Source organism: Pecten maximus, chromosome 5, assembly GCF_902652985.1.
Source record: "Pecten maximus chromosome 5, xPecMax1.1, whole genome shotgun sequence".
Classification (NCBI taxonomy): Eukaryota; Metazoa; Mollusca; class Bivalvia; order Pectinida; family Pectinidae; genus Pecten; species Pecten maximus.
In genome coordinates this window covers 6,295,074-6,322,955 of record NC_047019.1, presented here as the reverse complement: position 1 = coordinate 6,322,955, position 27,882 = coordinate 6,295,074, and the positions used below count along the sequence as shown (strand labels likewise).

The following is a 27,882-nucleotide window of genomic DNA, read 5'->3' as shown; positions in this document are numbered from 1 at the left end:
GGATGCATTGTGGGTAGTAAAGACAAGTATTTTCTTTTCTTTTCATTTGGAAAATATAGAAGATCAACGCTTTATGCTTTCAAAGTATAAAATATTTATTTAAAAAATAATAATTTCAGATTGATTTCTTGACTCTAGATATATTTCTTATCACTACAGGGCACCCCGCGAAGTTTGAAATTTTCCAAAATGGCGGCATCCAGAGAATGAAATTTCAAACGAAGAAATGGATTTCCTGAGAAACTTCTTTTCCTGAGACAGTGATTGAACAAATGTATGAATCAATTACAGAAACATATTTTCCGAATTAATATTGTATATAGGTGTATATATTTAGGGTAAATTAAACGAAGAATTTGACACGTTTCTAAGTGTAAACAAAGCTATTTCTACAAGCAAGCACTTGTTTTTGAATGTCAGAAAGCTGTCATGAAAACAAATCCACAATATAAACGCGAAAACACCATAATCTATTAGTTTATTTGTATTTTTTATCACAACAAAACTATGATTGCATTATTAATACTTGTGCTTGTAAATCTCGAGAGCTCTCTCCTATGTATGGGACCCTATATATAGCCTCATCATGGGGAATGTATAGCCCGAGTTTCCTCTGGCTCTGACACCATACATATCTCTGGTGTAGGTCCAGAGCTCATTTCTATATGAAAATGTGGAATTCCCCGCTTAGATTTTGGTTCAAACACATAAAAGTCGCGTGTGACATTATCAACACCTACCGGACATATATATCAGCTGTATATATGGATGATTGAGATATTTATTTATATCCCAATTAATAATTAATGCTCATTAGTCTCAGTCAGTGTTCTATACCGTACTGTATAGACCTTCACTTAAAGGTGGTCAAAATTTCACACTTGACTCAATGCCATATTGCTAATTATGTATGTCACGGGCAGCCTAATAAAAACCCTATCAGTGTGCGATGGAGCAAAAAGCAAAATAAAAAAACATTTTCAATATATTTTACTGCTTATAATGTGTAAATATTGTTTTAGATATAACAAGTTTTGAGAAATAATAAATGTTAGCTTTAGCAGGGATCGACACTAACAGTACTGTCAGTAGCTCGCCTGAAATCTGGTTGGGGCTGTCAGAATGTCCAGACCAACAGCCCTGTGGGCTGCCATCATTTTCAGTCAAATGTATAATGTACTCCAGCTAAAATTTTCTTTGTTTACTTCAATAATTTTATTTTCAAAACTGTTTATATAGGCTAAAACCTGTTGGTGTAAGATCTAATATTTTTATGCCCAGAATGAACTAGACAGCAGGAAACTGCATCTAGAATTTCATTTTTTCCTCAGTGTTGGGATAAGGGGCTGTAGGGACATGCCCTCGAATCCAGCAGAAGGGGCTTCACCATTGGCAGCCCGGGCTGCCTCATTTCAAAACCGGCAGCCCAGAGGTCTATCAAGGCGATTAAGTTTTGTCAACCTCTGAAGGCTTTAAGTTTTCTTGATTTAAACTATGTAGGAAAAAAAACACTAAATGGTATTAATTTGGTCTTTTTCCATTCGGGTGGTTATAGTTGCACTGTCACTTACAAAATGGCAGATTATATAACAGTATGAAATTTTGACCAGCTTATAAAGCCAGGGTCTACACATCGGAATTGAATACTGATATGGGACTAAATGGGTATATTTTGGTAAATAGAGATATCTCATATATGCATTTATATATATATATATATAATTATATCCATGTGAAGGTAGGTGTATAATGTCACGTCCGATTTTATTGTATTTGCACCAAAATCTTAGCAACACTAAAACAGTGTCGGATAATTCCATTTTTTCATATAGTAGTGCGCTATGGCCCTATACCAGACATGGTGTCAGGGCCAGAGGAAACTCGGGCTAAGAGAATGTGATAATGAATACGAGCTCGAGCAATACGATTATATTGAAAAACAGTAAAAGAGTGCAAAGATTAAGGGCTGCATGTACTTTATGTCATCAGCCGACAAATTCAACACTAACTGGCCAAAGCCTGTTTTTTTTTTAGATACAAGAATAAGATGTTTCATGTGTGAATAGTCATTATATCTAATATTCCTGATACTTAAGTAGTTTTTTATTAACTATTGACAGTAAAAATATTAATAGAGATTTAAAAAAACATTTTTTTTTACAGAAACACAAATTCAAGAAAACCAATCGATCAAAATGGAGGCTGCGTCTGTTGTGAAGTCGGTGATATTTGCAGCTAACCAGTACCTTAACCACAAGGCTGACAAAAATAGTCTGTACCTTCAACAACAGCTTGAGGTCGGTTGATCATCTGTCAGGATTTGGAAGAAACTGACAACTGTCTGAAACATTGAATTTAGGAGAAATTGTTCTTCTTTACTTTTTGTATCCGAAACTAAACACACATACACAATACATATATATAACTTATCATCTTTATTTGAAGATAAAGTAAAAGACTTCATTCATGTTGTGTTAAGAACAGAAAGCTAGTAAAAGACATTGTAAATCAATTATTAGGTCAAAGAAAACAATTTCTGATGTGATCTGGGAAATCCCCTGTGTCTATAAATAGAATTAACCCAAAAGAGTTCCAATTGAACATAAATGGCGGAACATACATTCTCAGGTCTTAAGAACAGTTGGCATGGTTTACAAGTTTACAGGAATATTCAAATGATGTTTAAGCTTAATATACATGTATGAATATAGATATCTTCATTTGGAATATGTTTATGACTGAATATTTTACTGTTTCCACAGCCTTGGGTATTCTGCTATAAGGTATAGTTTGTTTCATAAAACTTAAGAATAACTTATCTTAATAAGGGCGCCCCCACTGTCAATTACCTGTGCCCTGCGCCCTTATTAGGTCATATACAGTATACATTGTATTGACTTATGATATCCAGCATGCTTGTTTGTTTCAAATTCATGCTTCATTTACAATTTATGTTGAACATTTAAACAAGTTTTTATTTTTCTGATTTTCAGATTTTAATAGGGATTACAGTTCCAAGCTCAGGGAAGAGTTTAAAATTCTTCAACACCAAACACCTACAGCCAACAGAATGTCTGACAACAGTTATAGATATCCTGTGTGACCCTCACACCAAGCCCTCACTGCTGCTGAGCTGTATTACTCTTCTGCAGAATCTTGGTAGGTAAAATATATATATAAAAATATATAAATATTGTGCGAGTTTTGTGTTTGAAATCATTGAAAATATCCTTCATATTTTTACACGGGTGAAAGTTTTCACTATTAATACTGAATTACATTTAAGTGCTTCGGGGAAAAAATCCGCATTTAATGATGTCAGATCAAACAATCTGTGTTGATTTAGGGTAAAAATAGCTGTTTCATTATTTTAATAATCTGACACTTAAATTGATCTATGTACATTGTACCTGTAAATATACAATAAGTTATGTTTTATTCTAAAAAATATATATACATACACATGTATATAAGCATTTTCAAATGGGCATTCCATACAAAACTGGAAAGAATATTGAAAAAAGATTAGAATGAATTTAAGAATTAAAGATAATAATATGTAAGTGCTATTCCATAATTCTCTGTGTTTGAGGGTTGGGAGACACTTGTATTAAAATCTGCTGGTCGATAAAATGCATCCCACCCCTCCCACAGGGATAATTTTGGAACAGTCCTAGGTTATGTAACATTTAGAGAGAGAGAAAAATAACAGCAAATTGTTTTATGAAAATGTAGAAATATGATTTGTTTTTAATTTGGTTGCAGCCACAGATGATGGAATCAGACATTGCTTACACGACGCGTTCCATTTAACTCCGGCTCTGGCAGGAATTCTCAAAATACAGGGCTCGGCTCGAGATATACTTTCAACAGAGGTAAGAACAAAAAAAAATTCCTTTATATTTTCAATTAATCTTTGTGTAAAATTTTGATCTTTATTGTATCATTCTGTAAAGGTTTAACTGTTTGAGAAATGTGTTATTTACTGTTGCAGTGTGTGAGTTTACTCCAGAAAGTGACGTATGGGCACAAATTGAATTTCCAGGAAAACTACATGGAAGACTTGATAACGTTCACCGTGCGACAAATGTAAGAACTTACGAACAATATATAAATAAAAAATAACGCTGTTTCAAAAAAAAAAAAAATTTCTGCCTTTCCCCATTTGTACACTCTGATGCGATTCTGTGCATTTTTGGACATAAATTACTATAGTATTGGTCCTTGTGATGTAGGGAATTCGCTACATTGTGAGGCCATGACAGCACCAGGTCAGTATAACCATTTTACTGTCTACCATAAAAGATAAAATTTGTGTATGTCAAAACTACTTCTGACTAGGATAGATTTCCCCTCTCTAGTCACACAAGTGTTATTTTCAATAATAAATATGACTGTTGGGGCCGTGGTGGCTGAGTGGTTAAAGTGTCCTGACACTTTATCACTAGCCCTCCACCTCTGGGTTGTGAGTTCAAAACCTACATGGGGCAGTTGGCAGGTACTGACTGTAGGCCGGTGTTTTTTTTCCGGGTACTCCAGCTTTCCTCCACCTCCAAACCTGGCACATCCTTAAATGACCCTGGCTGTTAATAGGACGATAAACAATATAAATCAAACCAAACCAAGTATGATTGTAAGAAACTCAGAATAAATTTATTTAATTAGTCTTGTATGATTGAATTTAAAATGTTTACCAGGTATTGGATTTCACATCATTAATATTCAGTAAATAAATTGATCAAATTTTCAAACCCAATAACATTTTGTACTATTGAAGTATCATATTTGTATGTATTAGTAAAGAGGCACTTAGCAAAAATCAACCGCAAAAATATTGTTTTAAAGAAAAATCGAACTGGGAATGTTTCAGTTTTGATATAATATTCATCACACAGCTGAATGCTAAAGGAATATAATTTCCTACTTTTGTCTGAATTAAATCTATGTATCTATAAATTGTGTTTTATAAATAAAAAAAAATGTTTTTTTAACTCAATAAACCTAATAGTTTTATTTTTAAACATGTATGTTTTCAGACACGGGCCGGTCCACGACCTCACACTCCCCAGTTTAGGATTGCTGGTCAATCTCTGTCGGGAAAACTTCGCTGTGCAATCATACCTCAAAAATTCTGTGAGTATCTGTTATATAAATATCTTTTTTATGTCATTGTTACACATCAGCCAGGTAATACCCTGTAATGACTTTAAGCTTTTCCCTATGATGTCATAAAAAATCTGAGGATATTTATATCTGTATGGTATTTTTTAAGCAAGGACGTGAAATACGGTCTCCATCCCTCCTGCCCTCCCCCTTTCCTTAATCTTAGGCTTTTGTTGCCAAAAAAAAAAAAAAAATGGTTAGGAAAAACATTAGTAATTAATTATATATTAATTATTTGTAAGGTTTCAATAATGCTGCAGAACTACATTTTTCGCTCACTTGCTCTAGAACAGTGCCTTTGCTTTGTTTTCTGGTATAAAGATTCACACCATATTAATGTGTTTATCACTTGAGTATAAGCCTTTTCCTACCAACTCCTTCAGGGAGAATTTCACTTTAAAAAATAAATTGTTTATTATTTAATTTTGAATTACCTGTACTTGGACAGTCGTCATATTCCTAAGAATATTTCCTGTCATTTTGGTCATATCATAGGAACAATGACTAACATAATAAAACATTTATTATATTTTTGTTTCAGGAAAACATCAAAGCATTGTATAAAGTCTTGGTGTCATATTTGTCTGATCAAAACCTCACAGTCATCATCCTGGCCTTGTCCATTATCACAAGTTTGTCTCTCCAGGAGGACCTTGGGGGTAAGGTATGTAAACCTGACAAGTTTGTCTCTCCAGGAGGACCTAGGGGGTAAGGTATGTATACCTCACAAGTTTGTCTCTCTAGGAGGACCTGGGGGGTAAGGTATGTATACCTGACAAGTTTGTCTCTCCAGGAGGACCTGGGGGGTAAGGTATGTATACCTGACAAGTTTGTCTCTCTAGGAGGACCTGGGGGTAAGGTATGTATACCTGACAAGTTTGTCTCTCCAGGAGGACCTGGGGGGTAAGGTATGTATACCTGACAAGTTTGTCTCTCTAGGAGGACCTGGGAGGTAATGTATGTATACTTGACAAGTTTGTCTCTCCAGGAGGACCTGGGAGGTAAGGTATGTATACCTGACAAGTTTGTTTCTCTAGGAGGACCTGGGGGGTAAGGTATGTATACCTGACAAGTTTGTTTCTCTAGGACGACCTGGGGGTAAGGTATGTACATACCTGACAAGTTTGTCTCTCCAGGAGGACCTGGGGGGTAAGGTATGTATATCTGACAAGTTTGTCTCTCCAGGAGGACCTGGGGGGTAAGGTATGTATACCTGACAAGTTTGTCTCTCCAGGAGGACCTGGGGGGTAAGGTATGTATACCTGACAAGTTTGTCTCTTCAGGAGGACCTGGGGGTAAGGTATGTATACCTGACAAGTTTGTCTCTCTAGGAGGACCTGGGGGGTAAGGTATGTATACCTGACAAGTTTGTCTCTCTAGGAGGACCTGGGGAGTAAGGTATGTATACCTGACGAATTTGTCTCTCTAGGAGGACCTGGGGGTAAGGTATGTATACCTGACAAGTTTGTCTCTCTAGGAGGACCTGGGGGGTAAGGTATGTATACCTGACAAGTTTGTCTCTCCAGGAGGACCTGGGGGTAAGGTATGTATACCTGACAAGTTTGTCTCTCTAGGAGGACCTGGGGGGTAAGGTATGTATACCTGACAAGTTTGTCTCTCCAGGAGGACCTGGGGGTAAGGTATGTATACCTGACGAATTTGTCTCTCTAGGAGGACCTGGGGGTAAGGTATGTATACCTGACAAGTTTGTCTCTCTAGGAGGACCTGGGGGATAAGGTATGTATACCTGACAAGTTTGTCTCTCCAGGAGGACTGGACTGGGGGAGGGAGATAAAATTAGGTCACTGAAGTCAAAATCTTTACTGATAGTACCGGTTTACTGAATTTTCTTTCCAAGGATATTTCATATAAAAAAATCATCATAAGTGTTTCTTCAAATTTTGAAATGTCTAATGGATAAACATATGGGGTGGAATTTTTGTGACTAACAGACATTTTGTTTGGTTGGATACAGATCCTCAATGCTAAGAATATCAATCAGACGTTTCAGATGATATTTAATATTCTGATGAAGAGTGACGCTGGTGTAACACGGGGATACGCTGTTGACTTGTTTAGGGACCTACTGCGCAATCCAAAGATACAGCAGTCTTTGTCGAGGTAAGGAAGTGTTGAAGTAGTCTGATGTTACAGTTACTATATAAACGGGCATTGCTTGAAGCCTGACATCACCGTTACTATAAATATAAGTTTTACAGCCATTGCTTGAAGCCTGACATCACCGTTACTATAAATATAAGTTTTACAGCCATTGCTTGAAGCCTGACATCACCGTTACTATAAATATAAGTTTTACAGCCATTGCTTGAAGCCTGACATCACCGTTACTATAAATATAAGTTTTACAGCCATTGCTTGAAGCCTGATGTCCCCATTAACTATAAATTAAAGTTTTACAGCCATTGCTTGAAGCCTGACATCACCGTTACTATAAATATAAGTTTTACAGCCATTGCTTGAAGCCTGACATCACCGTTACTATAAATATAAGTTTTACAGCCATTGCTTGAAGGCTGACATCACCGTTACTATAAATATAAGTTTTACAGCCATTGCTTGAAGCCTGACATTACCGTTACTATAAATATAAGTTTACAGCCATTGCTTGAAGCCTGACATCACCGTTACTATAAATATAAGTTTTACAGCCATTGCTTGAAGCCTGACATTACCGTTACTATAAATTTAAGTTTTACAGCCATTGCTGGAGGCCTGATGCCCCCATTAACTATAAATATAAGTTTTACAGCCATTGCTTGAAGCCTGACATCACCGTTACTATAAATATAAGTTTTACAGCCATTGCTTGAAGCCTGATGTCTCCATTAACTATAAATAAAAGTTTTACAGCCATCGCTTGAAGCCTGACATCACCGTTACTATAAATATAAGTTTTACAGCCATTGCTTGAGGCCTGACATTACCGTTACTATAAATAAAAGTTTTACAGCCATTGCTTGAAGCCTGACATCACCGTTACTATAAATAAAAGTTTTACAGCCATTGCTTGAAGGCTGACATCACTGTTACTATAAATATAAGTTTTACAGCCATTGCTTGAACCCTGACATCAACGTTAATATAAATATAAGTTTTACAGCTATTGCTTGAAGCCTGACATCAACGTTACTATAAATAAAAGTTTTACAGCCATTGCTTGAAGCCTGACATTACCGTTACTATAAATATAAGTTTTGCAGTCATTACTTGAAGCCTGACATCACCGTTACTATAAATAAAAGTTTTACAGCCATTGCTTGAAGCCTGACATCACCGTTACTATAAATAAAAGTTTTACAGCCATTGCTTGAAGGCTGACATCACTGTTACTATAAATATAAGTTTTACAGCCATTGCTTGAACCCTGACATCAACGTTAATATAAATATAAGTTTTACAGCTATTGCTTGAAGCCTGACATCAACGTTACTATAAATAAAAGTTTTACAGCCATTGCTTGAAGCCTGACATTACCGTTACTATAAATATAAGTTTTGCAGTCATTACTTGAAGCCTGACATCACCGTTACTATAAATATCAGTTTTACAGCCATTGCTTGATAGATTCTATTCCTTATCTTATAATCATAAAACAGTGAGATGGTCTAACATGTAATTATAAACTTAGTAAGTACATCATGTATCCAGTCTTTTTCATGGACAATTATACATATTAAAATGAAATTGTTCGTCGTGACTATTAACCCTTCTTATACAGAAAAACATTAAATGTTATTGTAGTTACAATAAAAATTATATTGTAATGCTTTGAAAGAAGAAAAAAAAAAAAAATTCAGCAGCCATGTAAAGCCAGATTGAGACAATTCCGTACTTCTAGGGTTAAAAATGCACTGAAAACTAATTCTATAGGATTTTCTGACTTGTGGATCCTAGAACTGTTTTAGAAGTAAAACATTTGGGTATTAATATAACATTTGTAAAATGAAGATGTGGATACACCTGTCTCTAGTGTTAGTTTGTTTCTCCTTTCAGATTTGACCGATTAGGATCTTGTCTAGAAAATATTTTGAATCTCATAGCAGCCAGTACGTCAGAGTCTGTGATAAAGGTAAGTTAAGCTATGTACAAAATTAAATAAGAAGTCATTTTAAAGGGGCATTCGTTCGTTTGGACAGCAGAAACATGCAAAATTTCTATTAATGAAATCTATGTCTGAACAAAGATTAATACGAGTGTTTGTACCTACTAGTAATGAGATTAATGCCGAAATGTACAGAAAAATGACAAATCGTACACAAATACTGTCTGTCTTTGCGGTAATTAGTGATACTTCGGGGCGAATTAAGAATTTTTAGGACTTAATACTTGAAGAACTTCGGTTTAACTTGAGAGTAAAACTGTTTATAATGAAAAGATTATAACTTTTACTGCTTGGGAAAAATACATATTTTCAATTAAGTTCAATTTTGACGACCTAAACTTTATTCAAATGAAGGAATGCCCCTTTAATTTAATTCTTTTTTAAAGGTTGTTTTTAGAATAAAACAAATGGCACTAAAATAAAGTCATTATTATGAAATATTTATTTTTTTAATTTTTCTTTGCTTTAATCCAGTTATCTTCCATGGCCTGTGATTGGTCAAAACATTTACAGAGATTGGTTCACCTTTATTGTGTAGGACAGACTATAACTTATCTGCTGCCAGCCTGTATAAAGTTTGTTTTGAGGATCTTGTATTTCAACTTTGTCAGGTTTTCGAGCTGTTGCTGCTGTTCTGTCGTGTCGAAGGACTGAGGAGTACGATATGTAAATGCGTACTGGCCACGTCTCCTCTCCACGACAATGAATATGTGGCACAGACTTTACGGCAGCCGATCGAGGAGGTGAAGGAGCCATTGATTGCTGCAGTCCACTGGGCGGGCCAGTCCACTGACTCGCACAATAAGGCCCCTCTGTATGCACTGGACTTTCTCACCGAGTTCTACGAGGCAAGTCATTGACCAGAGTTGTCAGAGTTTCGCTACTGCTTCAGTCGATTTTCCTTACTGTGGAAAATGTGCAAAATAAAATTCATATTTTTTATGGTGCATGTATAAGGTTAAAGACTTATTCACATAAGTTCTACGATATTTCCTCGCAAAAACGTCGCCTGTTTTAATTGATATAACTGTCTTTACCGACATTTTCTTGTTTTATTGTAAAAAAAGTTCTCTGTTCATGATATTTGCATGAGGGTTGTATAGAAATCAAAAATCATTCAAGCTTTTGACAAGTTTTTGACTTTGGGTTACTAAGTATTTTTTTCCGTTAAGTTCCCTCTCCATGAAAGTAGTAGTGGGGACATACATATTTCACAAACATTCTCTAATCATAGAGTTATGTGTATAAAATCCAAATGAAGGGACAGAATCCTATGGGTAACTTGTTATATTTATCTGTGACAGGAACTGATCTACTCCAACACAAGGGTCCATTACGGCATCCACGCCGACCTCGTTTTACCAACAGTACTCCACGGCCTGCAAGATCCGCCCGACCAGGAACAGGCAGAGTCTCGCAGGAAGTGCTGTAAGATGGTCAAGGTCATTCAGCTGCTAACAGGTACGATATGAGGCTACCATGGTTTCAAATTTTGTATAGTAGAGTAATTCTTGCAACAAGAATTCATTCTTAGGATAAATTCAACCATCGAAACTGCAGACTTGCAAAGTTCTAGAAACTTTACCAGACTTTTAGACCTAACAGACTTATAATGGGTTTCAAATCTGATACTTAATGCCTAAATTTTTAAACATTAAGAGGCCATTCTGGGCATGTAAAATATTGTTTAAGGGCTATTGACAAATTACCTGTGGGGGAGGGGTAGGAGGCACTTGTATTTAACTTTGACGGATGCTTGCAGGGTAGAGCCCCTTTTTCAAGAATTGCTTATACTAAGTATGTTTTGATATTTCATGAATGATAAATGGGGTGATCTCTGAAAAATGCCTCCCACCCCTCATACAGATAATTTTGGAACAGCCTTAAAATATTATATAATTTGTAAACAACAGGATAGTATTGTAACCTCAAATCAAAAACCAATTGGTGGCCATTTGTTAAGGGTTTTGAAGGAGATTGTTGTTGACCATTTTTGAGATAATACGAGTGTGTACAACATGTCAAAGTTCTACACCTCACAAATCCCCTACCTGTGAAACCAGGGAGACTATAGGTTTCCTCTCCGACCGTCTGTCTATCTGTCCTTTCAATTTTCCGCACTTTTCTCAGCCATGCTTCAAGGTATATTGGTGAAAGTTGGTATGTAACTTAAGTATGAGTAGCTACAGATGAAGTCTGAGTTTCAGGGTTTTTAGGTCAAGGTCACTGTTACTATTTTTAGCGCAGGGGTTGGGATGGGGGGCAGTATAGGACATATATATTGCTCTAGCAATACCCAGCATGCTTGTTTGATATATCATATGAAGTCATTGGCCAATATTACAGGGTCAGTTACAAATGACAAAACCGCTAAATCAGTCTGGAATTCAAATCCTTATGTCAACATTTCAGTGTTTGCTGGTGAGGAGGACACCAAGAAGAAACTGTGTAAGCTGGTGGACATGAGTTTGTTTTCAGGCCTCTTGGAACACCAGTTTACCTACAACCGGGTGGCCCTCCGCTGTAACAAAGTTGTCTCCCCTGACGAGGATTGGAGGTTGGTTTTACAGAGAGGTTAAAAGCCATTTATAGTGAAACAAAAATAAAAGTCACAGCTGTATATTTCTGATTCAATGTGATTGCTCTGGAGATTTTATTTCTTCAGTTAGATAAATTATTTAGAAAATTTCACATGTAAGTAAGAATTTCTTTGGTGAATGCCTGTTTCATGATACTAAGGTCAAGGTCATTGTTTCATTGTTGCTATTTATAGAAAATAAAAAAATGAAAAACTGATTGGAGCACTCATGTCTTCTAACTTTTTTCTATCTGTTGGGATATTTTACTGACAGACTTATCATTATTGAATAGTGTTTTCTAAACCATTTCTTTGTTCGTGTTCATTGTAAGGAGTCGGAGATGGAATCATGCCTAGTGAATATTAGTGTAGATAAAAACCTTCGGATAATTATGAAGTTAAATGCATTTACTACAGCTGTAGATGAATTAAAAATCTATAATTTGAACTTTTCACTTGCAGTGAATATGGCGTGGATGTTGTGCTATGTGGATTGGAGTTGATGGAGAAACTCAAGAAAAATCTTCCTGATGTGGACGCTCTATTCTGTTCCACGCTACAGGTAAAAAAGACATTATATTCTTAGGTAGTAGTGAATATTGTGTTGGTATTTGGTGCTGTATTTATTGTTTTCGTATTAAAAATTTGAAATAAGATATTATAATACCACAATATGTAAAGTATTAATTTATAGATAAACTCTTATTTTAAAATGTTGTTGAATTACATTTACTATTATTTTAGAAATATTTTCTGTTGTTTATCGAGAAATGAATATTTATGATAGCAATATTTCTTATACTTAGTTCATGATTCCTTGATTCTGATCCTGACAGGACAGTCGCCTGGTGCCATTTCTCTCGGCGGGGATGACCAGCAAGGACAGATCACGGGTTCAGACAGCTCTACAGATGATAACCACAGCGTCTGCCCTCGACAACTTCCCAGTGGTTCTGTATGTGTCCACAACGTGTAATATGTGTAGTAATGTTACTGTATATAGGTTATATAGCTAACTTACAGAGATTTGACAGATTTTGAATTTTGGAATAACATTACTGGTAAAAGAATCCTTAACATCAGAAAGTGTAGTAAAAGTTGCATACATCAAAAAATTGTTGGTAGAGATATATAAAGGTTCAAAATCTTTCCACCTGAGAGAGATTTTTTTCTCTATTTTCGGTCTTATTACGTGTGATTACTTTATATATACTTCATATTGTAAATTGAAAAATGTGACTTATCAATTATCAGCATGTTATATTGCGCTGTATTTTAATATTTAGCATCTTTATCTTATACGAAAGTACTTGATTGATGGGCGGGAAGTTGCTTGATGGTGACCAGTTTGGGTTGGAGGGGGAGTACACTGCAATGGCGTTTCATTACTTGCATCCCATTGTACAAGATTTTTGAAAATGATACCGTGCTCTCATTGTCGCAGATCTTTTTGAAAGTGTTGTGTGCCACTCAAACGTAGGTCAGGTGTCTTGATACATAGCTCCACCTCCTTTCAATGTACGGCACAAGATAAAACACCACACACTCGACCTAAAGACCAATTCAAAGTGCACAACTCGACTGCCATATTGATTGTTGATGTTGTCAATAACCCAAAATCTGTAGACTTCACAGCCTTATTCTAGTGTATTGTATGATTTTAGACTTGGAGACACAATAGCTGCCAACAACACTCGTCAACACGAGCGTCTCACTGCCAGTCCTGCACAGGGATGGCAGCAGGTCAACACGAAACCACTGTCTATGTCAGAGTACGGCAACAAAGAAAATATGCCTCCGGGTAACCACCATCGAAAACCAGAACCCATGGAGCAGGACGCTTCTATCAACTCTATTATTGAGAGGATGCAGTCCGGACTACAGGTAAGGATCCCCGGTACTTTTTCGGTAGATCAGTACTTTTTTGTGTAGATATAAACAGTTCAAATGTCGCATGTTTTAAATGTGCACTTAGTTAGCTTTGAGTATTCAAATTATTAATTATTTTTAGTGCTTTTAATTTATTTTGAATTAATGGAATTCTAAATTTCATTTGAATTTGATAGGAATTCATATGTTTACACTGTACAAATTTTCTTATTAGTTTTTTATGTGTGGAACTTAAGGTGGAGGCGGGGGGGGAAATAGTTTTTCTCTTTGTTCATCTTTAAGTACGTACTTTTATATTATGTACGTAACACTTAAGTTTGTCTAGTGCTCTAGCGACTTCATTCCTTGAGGAAATTTGATCAAACTTCACAAAGCGATAAAGGACCATTACATATCCGACAAGTAGGAGTTTCATGATTGTTGGGTCAAGGTCAAGGTCACTGTAACTATTTTTAGAAAATCCTTGTTCACTGCACATTCACCATTATGCTATAGTTGCTATGGTAATGAGAATCAAAATTACTCTATTTTCACTTGGGAATTATAATATGCCAGGTATCTTGTTTATTTAACAGAATTTTATTTCAGTAGGTGGATGTTCTACCTATGATACAATTTTTCTCAGTTTGAAAATTTTATTCAATTCATGGTTTGCTGTATTAAAACAGAGAAATACATATTTTATAGCTGTAAAAGATTATCTGTTCTGAAATTTTATTTTTTACAATTAAATACTTTTATTGTACTGAGAATTGTCGACACAATGTTGTATTGTGTAAATTTCAATTGTAAGTAGCGATTATATTACCCAACTTTCTATAACGGCCATTGTATATTGTGAAATACACTTAAATAGAATCTGTAATAGGCAAGAATTATAAGGAAATCTATCTAGAGATTTGTGTTAAAATGAATTGAAAATTGACACCAACAGACCAATTTTCAAGGCTATGTAAGTAACGGCTTGTTTTGTTGTGTTTGTTTACATTTTGCATGTTTACCTTCCATTTGTCAAATCAGATATTTCAATATTTTAATTTTAGTTTAATTATAATTCCTCATTTGACAATATTATTGTTCAATTTTAGTTTCTTTTTGTTTTGAAATATATTTTTCAGAATTTAAAAGCAGGGAATCATTAAATACTAAGTATTGAAAGGAATTGATAACATATATGTTTATATTTTGTGAAAATACTTGATGTTCAATCATTGATAAGGTAACCCTGGTAAATACTAGCTGCAATATACCGCTCGGCTAGAGAGACTTCTTTTAAGCTGGGTCAGATGAGCATAAGACTAGTAAGCCAGAGGTCCGGGGTTCGATCCCTAGCCGAGGCAAAAATTTAGATATAATTAATCATTGTCTCTGTTACAAAAGCATTTATAAGCCAATAAGGAGCAAAACTGGTATTTTGAAAGTAAAAAAAAAAAATCAGATTTATGTTAAAGTAACAACCTTATCATTATCATATTTTAATCTGGAGATTCCCTTGGTATGTGTATTTGTACAGAAATATATTTCACATTTTCAAACTGCTGAATCACCAGCTTGGCTCATGTGCTCTTAGTACTGAAATATTTCAAAGAAATAATTAAGGAATGTCTACGTAAGAAATCCTCCCTGAATGTATCACGCACGTGGCTGTGTGTGAACCCGGCTTGCTGTGGGTTTTGTCCAGTAACTTGATGTTGTGTCCGTGTGTATCACAGTTTTCGTGGTTGTACCAAGTTTTGATCAGTGATTTGTTGCACAGTTGTGCTAACCATATCCCTGCTGCCCCTCCGACCCCCACCCTTCCCCACCCCTGGCCTTTCCTCCCCCTCGGCCTTTATTACTCAACCCTTCCACCTCAGCCAGTATCAAATGTTACCATAAATAAACTGAAGGTGAATAGCCAATATGTCCAACTGTCATTCGGATAGGTCTTAGCTATTGTTGTAATCAGCTTGCTTAAGATGTTTCTGTTTTTATATAATTACTTCTAGCATTTTTATGTTACGTTTGCCATTTTACAAAATTTTTAGCTAAATCTTGTCTGGACATTTCAAAAAGTTTTCATCTAAATTTTCTGAAATTTCACAAAGAATCTCCACATTTACTTAATCATTTTCCAGGTAATATTGATCAAATTGTTTCCCCTTTGCAAATAAATACCTTGGCCGAATTTATCCTCCAAAATCAAAAAAACTTTCAAGATATAAAACGTGTTCCACCTTATACATCTTCAGATTCTAGTAAGTTTTCAGAAGGATTTAGAGTCAAATCTGCTCTAACGACAGCCTGTCTATAACGACCACCTATCTATAACAGCAACATGTCTATAACAACCACCTGTCTATAACGACCACATGTCTATAACGACCACCTGTCTATAACGACCATCTGTCTATACTGACCACCTGTCTACAATGACCACTGTCTATAACGACCACCTGTCTATAACGACCATCTGCATATATGACCACATGTCTATAACGACCACCTGTCTGTAATGACAACCTGTCTATAAAGACTATCTCTCTATAACGACCACCTGTCTTTACAGTGGTTACAGAAACCGTAAAAACCACGACAGCTTTAGTGAAATGTATGAAGAAACTTAAAGGAGTTCCTGCCAAATGAAATCGGCTTTCACCTACGTTTAAAACTTTTAACATTTTACGCACCTGTCAGAAAATTCAGACAGACTGATTAAACACACAAAATTATAGTCAAACTGGCCATGAACCAGCGAGGGAATCCCGCAAAATTTGTGATCGACATCACTTCCTGTGACATCGATTGACCTGATTTAAAAACAGAAGCTGCGTCTAACAATATTGCCATGGCCAGCTGGCAGGAATGTTTTAATGCTGTAGTTTGTAGTTAGCTGTAGATTTTTTGTTTCATTTGGCTGTTAAGTGGATGGCTTAAAATAATTTATTTTTAGATTCTAGAGTCACCATCAGGGCTGTGACATACTTGTATGCTGCTAATACTAATCTGTTCAGACTTGTAAACCTCTCAAGTCTGTATCAAATGACATATCTATTTATTTGATGGGTTTTACGTCTGCTATTACGGCCTTGTGGCTTTTCAGCTGATGAGGTGACATATCTCTAATTTCCCACCTTTTATAAGAGTGCCCCTGGTAACAGCTATATAGGTCGTTCACAAAGGTTAATTTCTCAGGTAAATAAAATATTGAGGTAGTATGAAACTAACTATAACTGTTTTTCATTGTCTTACGAAATCAACACATTTCTTAGTTTTCGAAAAAGTGCGCAAACTGAGAAAATGCCATTCACTATCTGTAAAACAGACAGATTCTCTGTACTAGACAAAGATGTCAATTGCAGACATTTGCCAATAACATCTACAAATTAAAATTTCTTTATATTATTTTTTTAAAGATTTTTTTAAATAATTTCATTTTTTATGTTAGTAGGTATCACTTTCAGACATCATTATTCAATTCGTCAGTTTTTTAATGATTCATTAACTTCCTAAAACTGAAATGAAAGTTTTTTCATATGTACCTCTAGCATATACCCTGCTATGTTATTCATAGGGTTATTGATATGTCCTCTGTCATACATTTTATAGAATTTGATGAAAACTCAGCCATCATGAGTTTGACCTGTATTGTTCATTGAATTTTATCTCTTGCATACATTGTCATCACTTTTACTAGTAGCTACACAATTTGATGAAAACTCAGTGGTATGCGTTTCACTTGGCCAAACACTGAATGAATGAGTTTTGATATCGGCATGAAAGGTCAAAGGTCATAGCCATATTGTTGCTAAATATAGAATTTCACAGTATAGCGCACATGCATGGGCTTGATGATATGTACTTGGACAGACTTGAAACTTTACCTGTATATTTAACTTGGACCTACAGTATCCTACATTCTGTAGTTGAATATGATTTATAGTCCTATGACTGCCATGCTTGTGTTGGGTTTAAGGTATACAGCTTGTATTTAGTATTTGTCTTTTTTGATATATTCAAATTTCTGTATGATGACAGTTCTGATTATCTCTGATGGTCAATTGTTAACATTTCAGATGAACGAGATCAAGGCGTCTGAAATCATTGACATCTATGAACACAAGCTACAATCCCTACAGGTGAGGCCCAGAAAAATAGAGTTAGATCATGTAGTGGACATCTCCACACAGCCTTCATTACAGAATATCATATTCTTTATGGTCCAGCGACTCTGGAAATAAGGGATGCTGGGAATCGGGACTTTAAAGTTTATGTTACGTTCAGAAAATATCAAAGATTTTTCTCAAACAGACCTGGAATTAGGTTGCATTGTGGACATCTCACACCCGACATATTACATGAATTCTAATTTTTTGCTGAACTTTTGGGTTAAAAATCTAATCTTAGATCTTGAGAAATTTATACCTAATCTTTATTGCTTCTCCTATTGATTTACAAATTAGTTTATAGTCAAATTGGAATGGATTCTATTATAATGATAAAACAGATGTATTTCTTCTTACTTTTCAGAAAGAGTGATTTTTTGGGGAAAATTACATATGTTTATATATTAGGTTAATTTTGATTATAAGTGATTTTGCAAAAGATATTGTTTTGCAATGCATTGATATTAACAGTAACACATGTCTATAATGTATGAATGCAAGGTGCTTCCATACTATCAAGTTTTTTTAGTTTTTTTTTGGAAAAAATACTGAAATTTTAGTGAATTGTCTATCTTGAGCAAGCAGGATTGACCAGACATGTAGATTACGCATAACTCCTATGCTCCAATTGTTGAGTTTGTTTGATTACACAGACAAAAGAAGACCAGCTCCAGGACTTGCTGGATGCTAAGGCTCTGGCTTTGTCTCAGGCTGATCGACTCATCGCTCAGTACAGGTCTCGGAGAGCACAGTACGAGGCTGAGGTGAGTAATGCTAATGTTGTAAATCCTGCTAATGTTGTAGTAAATCCTGCTAATGTTGTAGGCACACAAGATGAGGTCTATGGCTCAGAGTGCTAATGTAATAGACTGTGCTAATGTTGTAGTAAACCCTGCTTATGTTGTAGGTACACAAGATGAGGTCTATGACTCAGATTTAAAAACCGTGCTAATGTAATAAACTGTGCTAATGTTGTAAATGATCTAATGTTGTAGTAAACACTGCTAATGTTGTAAATGGTGCTAATGTTTTAGGCACACAAGATGAGGTCTATGGTTCAGGATTCAGAGAAGAGAAGTGAACAGTACCGTGACCAGCTGAACGACGTGATACTGCGAGGGGAACACCTCCAGAATGAATTGGAACAACTCAATCAGGAAAAACACAAGTAGGTGAAAGTCTCAAAAACACACAATCTCAATTTGAAAAACATGGAGTATAGTAAATTACTGGGGGAGGGATTAGTGACGGGCCATTTTTAATAGTGTTGTGAATGTACGTGACGAGCTGACTTCTCTAAGCGAAGGTGTTTATGTCACCTCGTCCCGGAGTTTATGTTCGGCCGTGCGTGACCACTATCGACGTAGTCTACACCTGGTCAAGCTTGTACACGTGATCGTAGACTACACCTGCCATTATCGGCAATATAGATATTGAGTCTATAACCTTGTATATTCGGGCATCTTGCACAACAATAGTACTGTTTGTACAATAACTTTGAGAAAGCACCAACAACCATTTCAGTATATATGGACATCACTTAGACACTTCTGATTAGGATTCTGCATGTAGAGTGATTGATGATTAACTGTGAAAAGTTTTAATTCCTAACAACAGCACACCAGCTATATATAGCAGATTAATTCTTTAGAGGTTTCTTTCTTAAAGATATTGTATACAGCTAAGATGACAGGTCTGGCCCAGAATTGGGATTTGTCTATTTTATATACCCGCTAGGCTCTGTGTGGCTGTCCTATATCCCATTTTGATAAGTGTGATTTTATTTGCTGGTGTTATTTTGCAGACTTGAAGAAGTGGCAGCCGAACACAAACAGCTGACCGTGGCCTACATGGAGTTGTCGGAGAAGTAAGTACAAGCTAAGTACCGGGGAAAAGGCTAATAGGGCAGAAATTTCTTCTGTTCTGAACGAGACATTTCTCCATTGTCTGTTTTGTTTATGAATTATATTATTCAAATAATATGAAAATATTGAGAAAAAAATTGAGATACGAGTGACTTCTGAAAGTTGCCAGGAAAATTATGACTGTTACTGTCGTAGAATAAATTTAAAGATTTGTATTACAATATATTCACAGTGGAAACAACTTTAATTAATTGATTTTCACGTATTAATTTAGAAATAATTTAGAATTATTAAGATGTGCTGATTTTTCTTTTCAGGTTTGAAACTTCAGAGAAGTCATTACTTTGTCTGAAACAGGAACACAAGACCCTTGTGGAGATGCATGAAATGTTAAATAAACACAACGAGTCGTTAAAACAACAGCATGACGTGTAAGTAATAATTAATGACAAAAAATAACAAGAAAACATGTATGAAAGTAATAATTAATAATAATAAAAAAACACATGACTTCTTAGTATTAATTAATGATAATAAAACTACAGCACGATGTGCAAGTAATAATTAATGATGATAAAAAAAGTCCCAACAAAACATCTTAGTAATTTTTAATGACAATTAAAAAAAACAACAACATGTAAGTAATAAATAATGATAATAAAATATCACCCCTCAATGAGACTCCACCACAACTGTTATACAAATGTGCCAAACCCCATTCCATGCATTCATCTTAAATTAAAAGTCCATTATTGGTATGGTCCTCTGTAAATCCAGACATGGAATTTAGAGACGATTTATATAACAAACATTCATCCTAAATTAAAAGTCTGTTATTGTCCCCTGTAAAACCGGACGTGGAATTTAGAGACAATTTACATAACAAACATTCATCCTAAATGAAAGGTCTGTAATTGTCCTCTGTAAAACCAGACGTGGAATTTAGCGACATTTGAAGTACATACCCTGCTTTCTTGTTTTAGATTTGTAGTTGCCTGTGTTTAGTGTACAATCTGTAGCTATGATAATGTTCTATTTTACAGGGCATCGGAACAATTGTCCAAACTCTCCAAACAGCTGATGGAGAAGGCGTCTGGTAAGGTTCTTTCACAGTTTACCTTTGAAACTGGTCAGAGTTTTGGTCTCAGTTCCACACAAGGAAGTCTTCACTGCAAAGTAATATGTCAGGAGATTTAGGTTCTTCTACTAATCAGAAGATTAGCTGTATGTATCATATACGAATCGGTTTGGTATTCAGAATTTAGAGGGATCGGGATGGGAAGTTTTTTAATGCTATAATAAGGACGAAAAAAATCTGTACATCACTGTTTCATTTTGTATTAGGATGTGACTGATTTTGAGAAGATCAGTTTTCGGAAGTTACATTTTATTTTTAAAACTCAGTGTACATATAATTCTGTGATCAAGATGACAAAAGGGTTGTCACCGAAACATCGTTGATAAAAATTCCATCACTGATTCTGTTATTTGTAAATCTATTTACAAGTATTGGTTAAAATAACATTCAAGTTGAATTTTATTGATACAGGGTCTTTTCTTAAGACTATGTGCTCTAGAGCAGAAAATCGTGATATATATGAAGGAATATGTTGTTGTTTTCAGAGCTCACGCACACCCAACTGATGTTGGAGGAAGAGCATGCTAAAGCCAAGAAAGAACAGGACGAACTCGAGGACTGTCTCGATAAAGTCAGGGCAAACCTGGACACTACAGAGAAGGCGAAAAAGAAATTAGAGCAAAAGGTGAGAGCTTGATGAATTTTCTAAAGTCGTGTGGGGTGAGGGGTGACCTTGGGGTAGGGGTAGGGCTGGTGTTGGGATAAGTGTTGGGGTTTAGGGTTTGGGGTATGGATGGTGTTGGGGTAGGTGTAGGGTTAGGAGAGTGGGCGGTGTAGGGGTTGGGGGTACTTGTGGTGTTGTTAGGGTAGGGGTAGGAGGTACGTGTCATGGGTGTGATAGGGCTTGGGGTATGTGTGGTGGTGTGGTAGGGGTAGGGGAGACATCTGATAGTAGGTAGGGGTTGGGGGTACATGTGATAGTATGGTAGGGGTTGGGGGTACATGTGATAGTATGGTAGGGGTTGGGGGTACATGTGATAGTATGGTAGGGGTTGGGGGTACGTGTGATAGTATGGTAGGGGTTGGGGGTAGGTGTGATAGTAGGTAGGGGTTAGGCGTACGTGTAGTGGTGTGATAGTAGGTAGGGGTTGGGCGTACGTGTAGTGGTGTGATAGAGGTTGGAGGTACGTGTGATAGTATGGTAGGGGTTGGAGGTACGTGTGATAGTAGGTAGGGGTTGGGGGTACGTGTAGTGGTGTGGTAGAGGTTGGAGGTACGTGTGATAGTATGGTAGGGGTTGGAGGTACGTGTGATAGTATGGTAGGGGTTGGGGGTACGTGTAGTGGTGTGGTAGGGGAAGGGGTTGGAGGTATGTGGTGTTGGAGGGGTTGGGGGCAAGTGTGATGGTGTGGTAGGGGTTGGGGGTAAGTGTGATGGTGTGGTAGGGGGTAGGGGTTGGGGGTAAGTGTGATGGTGTGGTAGGGGGTAGGGGTTGAGGGTAAGTGTGATGGTGTGGTAGGGGTTGGGGGTAAGTGTGATGGTGTGGTAGGTGTTGGGGGTAAGTGTGATGGTGGGGTAGGGGGTAGGTGTTGGGGTAAGTGTGGGGTGGTGGGAGGTTTTGGGGTCCCCTTGTGTGGGGTGGTGGGGTTTTTGGGTACGTGTGTTTGTACTTGGGGGACGGTTGGGTCCGTGTGCTGTCGGTCTTGGGGGGTCCGTGTGCTCGTCTGGTAGGGTTTGGGGTCGGTGTGTCGTTGGGGTTGGGGGTCGTGTGTGGTGTTGGGGGAAGGGGTTGGGGTATGTGGTGTTGGGGGGTTGGGGTGTGTGTGGTGTGGTGGGGTTGGGGTAGTTGTGTTGGGGGTGGGGTTGTGGGTGTTGTGTGGTGTGGTGGGGGTGGGTTTTTGGGGTGTGTGTGGTGTGGTGGTTTGGGGTTTTTTTTTGTGTGGTGGGGTTGGGGGTCGGTGTTGGGGTCCGTGTGCTGGTGTGGTCGGGGTCGGTGTTGGGGGTCCGTGTGCTGGTGTGGTCGGGTTTGGGGTCCGTGTGGTGGTGTGGTGGGGTCGTGTTTTGGGGTCGTGTTCTGGTGTTTTTCGGGGTCGGGTTTGGGTGTTTCCGTGTGTGGTGTGTCGGGGGGTTTGGGGTCGTTTGTTGGTGTTTTGGTGTCGGTTTGGGGTCCGTGTGCTTGTGTGGGTTGGGTCGGGTTGGGGTCGTTGCTGGTTTTGGGGTGGGTTTTTTTTGGGGTTTGTGTTCTGGTGTTGTTTGGGTCTTTTTTTGGGTGTCCGTGGTGCTGGTGGTGGTGGGGTCGGTGGTTGGTGGGGTTTCGTTGGTGCCCTGTTTGGGTTAGGGGGGTCGGGGGTGTTTGGGGTTCGGGGGTGGTGGGTTTGTGGGGTCGGTTTTGGGGGGCGGTGTGGTGTGTTGGTTTTGTGTGGGTCCGTGTCTGGTGTTGTCGGGGGTTCGTGTGTTGGGGTTTGTGTTGGGTGTGGTCGGGGGTCGGGTTGGGTCGTGTGTGTTGGTGGGGGTGTGTTTGGGGGTGGTGTTGGGGTGTGGTTGGGGTGGTGTTGGGGGTTGTGGGGTGGTGTGGTTGGGCGGTGTTTGTTTTGGGGAGTGTGCTGGTTTGTAGGCGTGGTTGGTCCGTTCTGGGTGGTGTGTGGGGGTTGGGGTGTTGTTGGTTGGTTGTTGGGTAAGTGTGTGGGTTTGGTTGGTGGGTTGGGGTAAGTGTGATGGTGTGGTAGGGGGTAGGTGTTGGGGGTTAGTGTGATGGTGTGGTAGGGGGTAGGTGTTGTGGGTAAGTGTGGGTGGTGGTGTGGCGTTGGGGTCGTGTGCTGGTTGGTCGGGGTCGGGGTTGGGGGTTCCGTGTGGGGTGTTAGGGGAGGTTGGGGGTCCGTGTGCTGGTGTGGTGGGGTTGGGGTCCGTTGGGTGGTGGGGTTGTGCTGGGGGTCGTGGTTGGCCTGTGGTGGGGGTCGGTGGTTGGGTGTTTTGGCGTGGGGGGGGTGGTGTGTGTGGTAGGGGGTCGGTGTGGTGGGTTGTTTGGGTCTGTGCTTTGGTGTGGTTTGGGTTTGGTGTGTGTGTGGGTGGTAGGGGGGGGTAGGCTGGTTGGGGGTGTCGTGGGGCTGGAGGGGGGGGTTGGGGGTCCCTGTGCTGGGTGTCGGGTGGGTTGGGGGGCGTGTGCTTTGGGGTGGTCGGGGTCCGGGTGTGGTTTTGGGGGTGGGGTGGGGTGGTGTTGGGGGTCGTGTGCTGGTGTGGTCGGGTGGTGTTGGGGGTAAGTGTGATGGTGTGGTAGGGGGGGGGTTGGGGGTAAGTGTGGTGGGGGGGGGGGGGGTTGGGGTAGTGTGATGGGGTGGTGGGGGTTGGGGTGTGGGTGTTGGGGGGTTCGGTGTTGGGGGTGTGGGGTGGTGGGGGTGGGGTTGGGGGGAGTGTGATGGTTGTGGGGTTTGGGGGTAGTGTGTGGGTGGTAGGGTGGGTTGGGGTTGTGTGTGGTGTGGGGTTAGGTTGGGGTTGTGATGTGTGGTGGGTGGGTAGGGGTGTGGGTAGGTGTGGTGGGGGCTGGGGTTGGGGGTAGGGGATGGTGGGGTGGGGTTTGGGTGTGTGTGGTGGGTAGGTGGTAGGTTGGGGGTAAGTGTGATGGCGTGGTAGGGGTAGGGGTTGGGGGTAAGTGTGATGGTGTGGTAGGGGTAGGGGTTGGGGGGTAAGTGTGATGGTGTGGTTGGGGGTAAGTGTGATAGTGGGGTAGGGGTTGGGGGTAAGTGTGATGGTGTGGTAGGGGTAGGGGTTGGGGGTAAGTGTGATGGTGTGGTAGGGGTTGGGGGTAAGTGTGATGGTGTGGTAGGGGTAGGGGTTTTGGGTACATGTGGTGTTGGGGATTGTGGATATGGGTGGTGTTGGAGAAGGGGTAGGGAGGTATAGGTGAAAGTGAGGGTTGGGGAGGGTGACTCCTGGTTATGACAAAATTACGTATTACTTTTACCTACAATTTTCCAATTTTGCACACGATAGAATTGATAGAAAATTAAACCCATTATAGAGAGAGTTATTGGCCTTCCTTCATTTGTGAGACTAATGTTTGTCTGGAGGTGAGGAGTATAATACTCCTAATGCTCTGTAAAGTTTTTGTAAATATGTTGAGAAAATTAATTTGGTCAATATGCAATTTGATTCAACTTTTAAACATTTGTGGTTGAAAAATGTTATGTTAAATGTATCATGTGTTGTAAATCTCTAATGTTATGAATATTAATGAGATTAGTTTCTTTGCCACAGGTGTCTACACTGGAACGGTCATTACAACAGAGTGAAGCACAAGTAAAGGAAAAAGTGGAGGTCATACGCGAACTGAAATCAAACGTGGACAAGCACGCCCAGATAGCGGCACTTATACACAGTCTCAGTAGCGGAAAGAGTGATGCAGACTCGATGAAATCATGAAACTCGACCTGCAGTTTAGGCGTAACAGCTTTTATTTACCATTCAGGGTCGCATATGAACTGTGACGATCTTTGATTTGGGCATCAGAGTCACGTCACGTTTTTTATTTTCCGTACAGGGTCACCATTGAACTGTGCTGTTCTTACTTTCAGTGGATTTGCTAGGTTATTTCTCAAATTGGCATGACTTTAGACATTAATACCAATCACCCTTTGGTGATAATAGCTTATATCTAAATCCCTTGATAGTTTACAATTTCACTACCCAAACCAAGTACAGTCGAATCTGTATTAAGCGACCACTCAAGGCAAGTTAAAAAAGCGGTCTCTCAATGGAGAGTGGTCTCTTGATCGAGATTGTATCTTAGATTAAATATAAATGTTTATATCACGATTTAACAGTAAGTTGACTGTTTATGCATTCCCTAATTATTATATTTCTCATGCAAAGCTTATGTATTTTATGAGTCAAAACGTCTGAAAATCGTCAGAATTCTAGACTGTCTCTTCGCCTTTTCTCCCGTCCTTTTTCAACAAAAGTAAAACTACTTGGGTGTTATGAAGGCAAAAATGGTAATAGAAGGCATTTTGGAGACTTCTGGTAGCTTAATATAAGAGAGTTATTGTTATCACAGGAATGAAAAATAGCGGTCGCTGGTCGTGTAAACAGAGGGTCGCTTAATAGAATTAAAATACAATATAATGTATATAGCGAAAATGCTCGGGAGGAATTGAAATTGTCGGTTAGAAAAGAGGGTCGCTTAATAGAGATGGTCATTTGGACAGATTCGACTGTATTGAATTCACAGGTTGACAACTCGGGGCTATTCAAGTAAAACATTTTCCTGTGGGAGGACCCAAAAAGAAAAATTCTATACATGCTGGATTTAGGTTAAAATGAGTCTTAGCTCCCTGATTACGAGTAACCATGAGCTAATGCTGTACCCCTGGTGTCAGCGTCCCACCTCACTTTAAAGTTTTTGGAAAGCTTCTAAGTCCAAAAGTATACACCTCACACACTTCTAATTTGGTTTATACATTCATTAGAGGTCTAGGAGTGATGTTATGGCAAATAACGCAGAAAAAATTTGTGATTTTTTTCGCATTTTATCATTTTGTGGACATGCTTATACGTACATAAAAAATGAATGCATGGTGTGATTGCTGCCACAGGTGAGCTTTCGCAATCACTGATTGAATTTGTTATACAGTATTGGTGTAATTAAATCACTTTAGTTTGCAGTTCTTGTTTGACAAATGTAGAGTCCTCTTGTTAGGTAGATATTTCATTGGGATAGCCCTTAGTCAAAATTTCCATCAGACATGTATAGTAAGGAAAATAATCCACACGTATTACTTATATAATGTACACCAATGGGTTAAATTTTAGATTATCACTCTGTTATAGTGGGTAGCTTAACGATTCAAAGCAAGCTATTTGATGTTCGACAGATATAAATGTTTTGAAGATTTCAGACATTTTGATGTGAACTCCATTTTGGCAGTCTTAAAGTCTCGTCTTGTCAGATAATGCAAACAGGTCACAGTATATTATATATGTAATAAAACTATATCCTGTATATCATTTAGTGTATGATGTAAGTACGGTGTCCGTATCTGGGTTGTACAATGGCACTGTAGTTTATTAAATGTACGGTTCCGAGGATTCCGGGTAGATGTCCTTTGGAAGGCCTTGGACCTTTTCATTACCTATGTTTTAACACTTAGCTACCAGTTAGACCTCAGAGCGATCCAGACGTATTCCTGTCGTTACACATACAATAATTCACTAATGTTATATCACACCGTGTGATTTTATGTCTGCATTATCAGGATAGCAACTAAATCATTAAAGGAGATTTATTCTCTGACTTAACAAATAACATACATCGTCAGTGTGTGTTGTATTGTTGTGGATAACAATAAAATTAATTACCAATTGTTAATTATTGCAACACAAATTTCAGTTTATAAAAAGCTAACTACAGATTATGATTCATAATAAAACAGTAGACATTACGTAAATGAACACTGATGAAATTATATACCTGTTGTGTCTTCATTAGAGAAATAAATGTTTTTTTCTGCTAAACTCAAGATACAGATATATACTTTTATACATAGAGAATACATGGTCAGTGTCTTAAAATATAAGCTGTATTTTGCGAGGGTAAAGAAAGACAAAAAGTGGCGAGCCAAAAATACAGCTTATATTTTAAGACACTGACCATGTATTCTATTTATCCTGCAACAGACATAAAAAAATCATTTTGGAGGTGAAACGGTGTCAAAAATGACAGAAACATGTTCGCCTTTTAAACGTAGTTTCACTTTGAAGTAGGTCAGTCGAACTGACGCACGTGCTAAGATTCCAAAATACAGCTGTTTTCCGTCACTGCCATATACAACAAAAATATATATGGTGGGTGTATTCCGACAATGTGGTGGCAGTTGCAGGATAAAAATGTATTCAGAAGAAAATATTTTGAAAGCTTGATTGAAGTCTTCGATGTTCGAATATCAATACGACAACAGTTTATATTTTAATCTCCTGGCCAGAATTATTTTATCTCGATTAACAAGTTATGTTCACAAGCCTTTTATATTCACGTGAAGCAGGTCTTA

At 38.2% G+C, this 27,882-nt stretch overlaps 1 protein-coding gene across 2 annotated transcripts; it reads left to right on the top strand.

The window, feature by feature from the left end:
• The first annotated feature begins 169 nt into the window (after positions 1 to 169).
• LOC117326977 (protein CIP2A homolog) lies at positions 170 to 26,121 on the top strand. 2 transcript variants are annotated; one of them, XM_033883779.1, is made up of 24 exons: positions 170 to 274; positions 2,164 to 2,297; positions 2,994 to 3,159; positions 3,766 to 3,875; positions 3,995 to 4,089; positions 5,037 to 5,133; positions 5,705 to 5,827; positions 7,139 to 7,284; positions 9,178 to 9,253; positions 9,898 to 10,134; positions 10,591 to 10,747; positions 11,699 to 11,843; positions 12,327 to 12,426; positions 12,701 to 12,819; positions 13,529 to 13,748; positions 14,689 to 14,706; positions 17,810 to 17,872; positions 18,553 to 18,663; positions 18,934 to 19,067; positions 19,704 to 19,766; positions 20,082 to 20,195; positions 20,808 to 20,860; positions 21,388 to 21,527; positions 25,094 to 26,121. In XM_033883779.1, exons 2-24 carry the CDS (start codon positions 2,196 to 2,198, stop codon positions 25,256 to 25,258), a joined length of 2,754 nt encoding a protein of 917 aa, XP_033739670.1. In that variant the 5' UTR covers positions 170 to 274; positions 2,164 to 2,195; the 3' UTR covers positions 25,259 to 26,121. The 2 variants fall into 2 exon arrangements, with proteins under 2 accessions (XP_033739670.1, XP_033739672.1); XM_033883781.1 differs by lacking the exon at positions 14,689 to 14,706.
• Positions 26,122 to 27,882: the final 1,761 nt, after the last annotated feature.

Coding starts and splice junctions, on each gene's coding strand:
- LOC117326977 (XM_033883779.1), top strand. CDS start 2,196: ATGGAGGCTGCGTCTGTTGTGAAGTCGGTGATATTTGCAGCTAACCAG. Junction 18,664..18,933: donor GAGCACAGTACGAGGCTGAG/GTGAGTAATGCT, acceptor CTAATGTTTTAG/GCACACAAGATGAGGTCTAT. Junction 19,068..19,703: donor CTCAATCAGGAAAAACACAA/GTAGGTGAAAGT, acceptor GTTATTTTGCAG/ACTTGAAGAAGTGGCAGCCG.